This window comes from Arachis duranensis, chromosome 3, assembly GCF_000817695.3.
Source record: "Arachis duranensis cultivar V14167 chromosome 3, aradu.V14167.gnm2.J7QH, whole genome shotgun sequence".
Lineage (NCBI taxonomy): Eukaryota > Viridiplantae > Streptophyta > Magnoliopsida > Fabales > Fabaceae > Arachis > Arachis duranensis.
The window spans coordinates 127,206,699-127,212,794 of record NC_029774.3 but is presented as its reverse complement, the minus strand read 5'-3'; the positions used below and the strand labels follow the sequence as shown (position 1 = coordinate 127,212,794).

The 6,096-nt window shown below is 38.6% G+C and overlaps 2 protein-coding genes across 3 annotated transcripts in view; one reads left to right on the top strand and one right to left on the bottom strand.

Moving 5' to 3' along the window:
- The window catches only part of LOC107481192 (probable protein S-acyltransferase 22), a 5,985-nt gene extending 1,272 nt beyond the window's left edge, over positions 1–4,713 (top strand). Inside the window, exons 3-10 of one of the 2 annotated variants that reach the window (XR_002373046.2) lie at positions 1,325–1,717; positions 1,858–1,926; positions 2,013–2,084; positions 2,690–2,818; positions 2,935–3,015; positions 3,253–3,441; positions 3,575–4,357; positions 4,468–4,713. Coding sequence is in view for 1 of the 2 variants with exons in the window: in XM_016101410.3 (XP_015956896.1) it covers positions 1,325–1,717; positions 1,858–1,926; positions 2,013–2,084; positions 2,690–2,818; positions 2,935–3,015; positions 3,253–3,441; positions 3,575–4,150 (1,509 nt within the window). In the remaining variant the exon portion in view is untranslated. Of the gene's footprint in view, positions 1–1,324; positions 1,718–1,857; positions 1,927–2,012; positions 2,085–2,689; positions 2,819–2,934; positions 3,016–3,252; positions 3,442–3,574 lie in introns of both variants that reach the window. The other variant, XM_016101410.3, reaches the window with a different exon arrangement.
- A 495-nt stretch (positions 4,714–5,208) lies between these two features.
- LOC107481193 (uncharacterized) overlaps positions 5,209–6,096 on the bottom strand; it is a gene marked incomplete in the record, with an annotated part of 1,143 nt that continues 255 nt past the window's right edge. The window contains 1 exon segment of the mRNA XM_016101411.3: positions 5,209–6,089. Coding sequence (XP_015956897.1) covers positions 5,491–6,089 — 599 coding nt within the window.

Genomic DNA, 6,096 nt, shown 5'->3' with positions numbered 1-6,096 from the left:
ACACTGGCTTGCCCTTCTCTGATGGCTGACACACTGATTTGGGGTTCAGAAAGAAACCATGTGCCGACGAGACCGAGGGCCGGCTTCCCTCAGCTACTGCTTGCCCTTTGACACCTTCCCCTCCCAGTGGATACTTCCAGATGCTGGTTTTCTGTAATGACCTTGCTAGTTGCCACCACACCTCACCACTATCTTTTATAGTTTAATGAAAAAGGGGAGGTGTGGCATAGGGTGGAATGGACAAATGTAAGTAAACCTTCTTGTTTGAAAGAATTTTTAGAGGGAGGAGTGTCCCATGGTCAAGGAGCGAAAAAATGTCTATTGCTTGCCATCCAAGATCCCTATTTTTAGTTTAGAACCTCCAAATTGGAAGGTCAAGGAGCGACACACTAAAAAATCTCATACATTGCCATTCTTTTCCATCATAAAAGATATTATACATCCAAACAAGAGAGTGGCATTTTCTTCTATTCCATTATGTGATTTCTTGAGTTATGTTTCCTTAACTTCATCTTCTAAAGTTGAAGACAACAAATTTGAAGAATTCCAAAATAGGGACAAATTTGCTAGTAGTACTACAATAATTGATACATTTGAGCTACTTCAGTACTTCCTCTGTTTTCAAATAAGTGCCCATTTATAAAATTTTATTTTTTCCACAAATAGCTGTTGGCAAATCACTGTAAGATTATTATTTATTTTAGTCATACCCCTATTAGTACTACTTTAGTCAATCTCGGAATAAGTGGTGACAGAGATAAATGGATAAACTAATTAGAGAGAGAATTATTACTGTAATAATCTAATAGGTAATTTTGTTAATTCACTTCTAAATATTGAAACTCCAATACATTACAATCGTTTTCATACTCCAAGTAGAAATTTAAAGCGGCACTTAGTTTATAACTGTGAGAGTATATATGATAAAGCTTCTGGAATGTTTCTTAGGTCTTCTTTGTGAATTTGGGATTTGCTCTGGCTTAGTAGCTTAGTTGTTTATATTGATTGTGAGCCGGATATGAAAAGAGTTGGTGTTGTTAAGTTAGTCAGGTTTTTTCTTCTTCAGTGGAATAACAAATGTTTTACTGTTCACACATAGGCTGATATGCACTTCTAAGCTCTGAAATTTTTCTTTTCCTTCTTTTTTCACAGTTGTTTTGGCTTCCACATCTATACATGACTTTCAAATGTATATTTTTTTTGTTGAAATATTTGATGTGATTTTGTACATGCTTGTAACAAAATTATTAGGAAAGAATCATAAATTTACTTGTGTCTTTGGACTGTACATCTGTTGATAGCTCTAGCTCACCTCTTTTGGCAGATTACTTGTGTCTTTGGATTGTACATTTGGTGTGCAGCAACAGATCCAGCAGATCCAGGGGTTTTCAAATCCAAGAAGTATCTCAAAATCCCATACAGTGAGAAACATAGTCAACCAAAGAATTCTAAATTAGGAGGAGAATCAACCTCTTCGATACACGGTGCAAATGCTTCAACGGTTGGAGCAATGTCTGTGGACAAGGAGGCACCTGGAACAGAAGGAACTGTGAAAGATGCTTCTGATTCAGTAGAGAAGAAGAATGCATTGTCATGTCTTCTCTTGATATGCTCTCCTTGTGCATATGTCTGTAGCTGCTCTAGCTCAAGCAAGGAATCTTGTGATAAGCAAATAAGCGAAGATGGCATGTTCTATTGCAGCTTGTGTGAAGTTGAGGTGGGTAGAAACATTATAAGCATTCCAACGAAGAAATGCATTTTTGGAATCTATTTATCAACATATTATCTTTGGTTACAATTTATTATGCTTATGCATTATATAAAAAGTTTATACCATTGAAGAACATAATGTTGTAGGTCTTCAAGTACAGCAAGCACTGTAGAGTTTGCGACAAGTGTGTAGATCACTTTGATCATCATTGCAGAGTATGATATAATAATCTGATTGCTCATTTATTTCCTAACCATTTAAAGACAAGATCTGAAGGACTTTTGCTCCTTGGTTTTTGCAGTGGCTTAACAATTGTATAGGGAAAAGAAACTACCGGCAATTTTTTGCTCTCATGGTTGTTGCTATCCTCTTGGTAAGCAAGATATCTACCTATGCCTACCATCATATCATTCGCATGATCAAACCTGCCAGTCATTACATAATCTCTTCAACTATGTAGGAAGAACTTCTTTACCCATCCATTCAAATATGCTTCTGTTTTGTGGAAATCCTTGGGCTTGTTTGCTTTCTGTTTTTATTTTTACTGTTTACTGTTTACGTTTTTCAGAATTTTGTGAAGGATAATATGAAAATGGTAAATGAAATAGAAAATATGATACTATTTTAACTATTTTTACTTTTTCCTTCACAAAGTTATGATACATGATAAGGCGTAATGGCATCGTTTGATCCATGTAACCGACTCTACCTAGTGGGATAAGGCTTTGCTGTAGTTGTTGTTCTTGTTGTAAAGTTATAAAATCCCTTTTCTATCATAAAAAAAAGAGAAACTAAACAGGCCCATATGTTACCCAAAATATTTTGGGTCTTTTCCATGATTCTCTGATTTCCCTTCCAAGTGCCAAACTACTAAAGAGCAACACCAGTATTCATTTTTATTTCCTATTTATTTTAAATTTAGATTAACTACTAAAAGGTCTATACATGGTTTTTTAAATCTTGGGCTTGAGATTGCAGCTTATTCTTCAATGGTTGACTGGGATATTTGTGCTTATCTATGGTTTTGTTGAGAGAAAGCAATTTTCTGCTGACATCTCCTCCAAGTTGGGAAGTAGTTTCTCTATTGTTCCCTTTGTCATTGTGGTGGTAAGCATTCTGCCTTGTCTTTCTCTTATCTTAGTACATGGCTACTATACTGCTATAACATATTACTTTATTACGTGTTCGGAAATTGGAATATATTTCATTTCTTTTGTTTTCAGTCTGTTTGCACCATTCTGGCTATGATTGCTACCTTGCCTGTTGCACAGCTTTTCTTCTTTCACATCCTCCTTGTTGAAAAGGTAACTTGGCAGTTGCTTGCTACATCATTAATCTGGTGCAATGTTTTATTTCATTTGTAAAACATAGGCATTAAGAGGAAAAAAGAAAGCAAAGAGAAAATGATGGAGGCCAATTGAAAATATTCTGATATTTGTGTACCCTTTTCTGAATCCTCTACAAGTTCATCTTTCTAGTAATTCTCATTAAGTGTACGTTTTTGGTGCCAAATGTGTTATGGTTATTGCTGAGTTACTCAGGGAATCAGCACTTACGATTACATCATAGCTCTGAGGGAGCAAGAGCAGGAGCAGCAAGGAGTTGGTGGTCAACAAAGTCCTCAAATGTCAACTGTCAGCTCACTTACTGGATTCAGCAGTGCGAGCTCCTTCACTACGTTCCAGCGTGGTTCGTGGTGCACACCACCACGCCTGTTCGTTGAAGATCAGGTGACATTTTTTCTAAAAAAATTCAACTTGCTTTTGGCATTAATGTGCTTTCTTTGTCAGACATGACATCCCTGGTGCTTTTGTGTGTTCCATTTTCTTATATGGCACCATATGTTGCTTTCATTGGCTGCAGTTTGACGTAATCCCACCAGAAACCGGTTCCGTAAGCTCACTTGGAAAGAAGAGCATTAGAGAAGAACCATCTAAGAGAAAGAATCCTGGAGCAGTCAAAATTAGTCCTTGGACATTGGCGCGATTAAATGCAGAAGAGGTTTCCAAGGCTGCTATTGGTAAAGGCTTCAGTGGAGTGTCTAGCTTAGCCCCTCTTCAACTTGAACCACGCAGCGCATTTCATATGAGTCAAGCAATGTCAAGCTCAGCTGCGAATGTTGTGACTTCTTCTGAAAGCAGTATAGAGTCTCCCGATATCCACCCTTTCCGGGTGTCTTCGTCAAGAATTGAAGAGGCTAGGCAGCTTGCTGGTCCTTCGGCTGGTGGTGGCAGTGTTGCAAATTTGAATGGAATTCCACTGTCAAGGTCAACTAGCGACGGGTATGAAGCCTCAGGCGGGGAAGATAGTGATCAACTTCCTAGTAGAATTGTGGAGAGATCCACAAATTGGACCAATCTTCTTTTCAATCCTGATCAAGATGAGAGAGCTTTTAGGCACAAATCTTCATCCAACGTGGTTTATAGCAGAAAATTCTAACCATATCTGATTTTGACTTATGTTGGGGAATTGTTGATTCCTTGATTTGTGAGCTATAGGATTTTCTTCAGCATTCCTTAGCTGTGAACCTTGTTGATGTTAAGATGATGTCCTCTATTGAGTTTTGAAGGGAGGATCAAGCATTCAAGCGTGATGGAGATATTTTTGGAACCAATGTACAAAGTTGTAGGTTAACAACGGTAACTGGTGAGGTTTAGCATCCTAGTGCATTTTTATTTATGCTTTGTTTTGTGCTCTGCTTTTCTTTGCTTTGTTTTGTGCATTTTTCATTTTTTTTTTGTGTCTAAACAATGCAGAATGCCAAATAGGTTGCATTTCTCAAGAGTTCAGCTGGCTATATTCGTATTAGATTTAGGAGTTATGACCAATTGTTCTTAGACTCTTCAATATCGTGTTCATGATTTAGAGATGTATCTCTCATCTTTGATTTCTCCCAAAACAAAGGGATATTTATTTGTTGACTCTGCTTTTTTTGTTAAAATTTATTTTATGTATTTCTCCTGAATTTTAGCGAGCATTTGAAAAGGGGAACAACAAATCAACTTGCAATAATTCTATTTCATATACAGTCCTTTCGAATTCACAGAAGACAAGTAATTAATTACAGGCCAAATCAACTTTATTTCACAAATATTAAATCAAATTAGGGCGTGCAATATCCAATAACGAATGTTATTGATCAAGACGCATTCTTTTTAGGTTTTTTTTTTCCCCTAAATTAAAGAGTGAGACTTGATTTCGCAATTTATAAGTGAACATGAGAAGGTATAGAAGACTATACCGTTTGAACCATAGCAACGATAGCCTATTTGCGACGCATTGTTCCAAATTTATAACTTTGAGCATTTTTTGTAATGCAAAATTACAAATACATAAATAAGTAAATAACAGAAAAATAGGTGATTCAACGCTTCTAAAGCTTGGGCTACTTACTTTTGGACTCCCTCAATTTCGAAGATTCACTCGTAAGATACGCGTTACAGCGCAAGTTCAGCCATTGAAGCAGCATCATCGTATTCGTATTCAATTCGAAAAAGGAAACAAAGACAAGCAATTTATTTCACAAAACTATTGATTGGTATCCACAAGATTCAGATTTTTGTTTTCTCCTTCCAATTTCCAACACGAACAACTAAATATGAAATCATTCAATAATTTACAGTATACACAAAAGTCTATAACATTTCATAATAAGCATTTAAGCAAGTCATTGCTAGTAAGTATTAATACAACCCTAGATCATGATCATAGAGATAGTGATGATGATAGCGTTGTTATGTTACAAACTAACCTCGTTGCCATCGAAACCAAAACGTGATTTAAACTGAAACACGAGGAACAACAGAGACGACATGAGGTACTTTCTCTTCATCGAAAGGGAGGCTAACATACTCCCTGGCGAACTCCTCCGCGATCTCCATCGCCAGCTCGCCGTGCACCGCCTTGCAGTACATGTACAGCACGGTGTCTGCGGCCGTGTGGTAAAGCATCAGCACCATCAGAGTCGTTGACGTCAGCACGATCTGTAACACAACGGCCCAGTCCTTCCACCAGGCGCCAACGCCGCCGGTGGTGACGAGCACGGAGCTGCTCCATAGCAAGAGTCCCTCGAGGAGGCCGAAGAAGAGGATGGTGGAGGCGGCGAGGGGTTTCATGGTTCTGACAAGGGCGGCGCTACGGCGGAGGGGGCGGAGGGCGTAAGAGGATTCGGCGACGGCGATGACGGGGGCGAGGGTCCATGAGATGCGGAGGTTGACGAGGAGGATGGTGAGGAGAATGAGAAGGAAGAAGTAGAGTATGGTTTGGATGAGAGGAGAGGAAGAAGAAGGGGATGGGATGAAGAGAAGGGGAAGTAGGGGGAGGAGGAGGAGGAGATGGGAGAAGAAGTGGGTGGACAGGAGAGGGAGGAAGGAGGAGAAGATTGA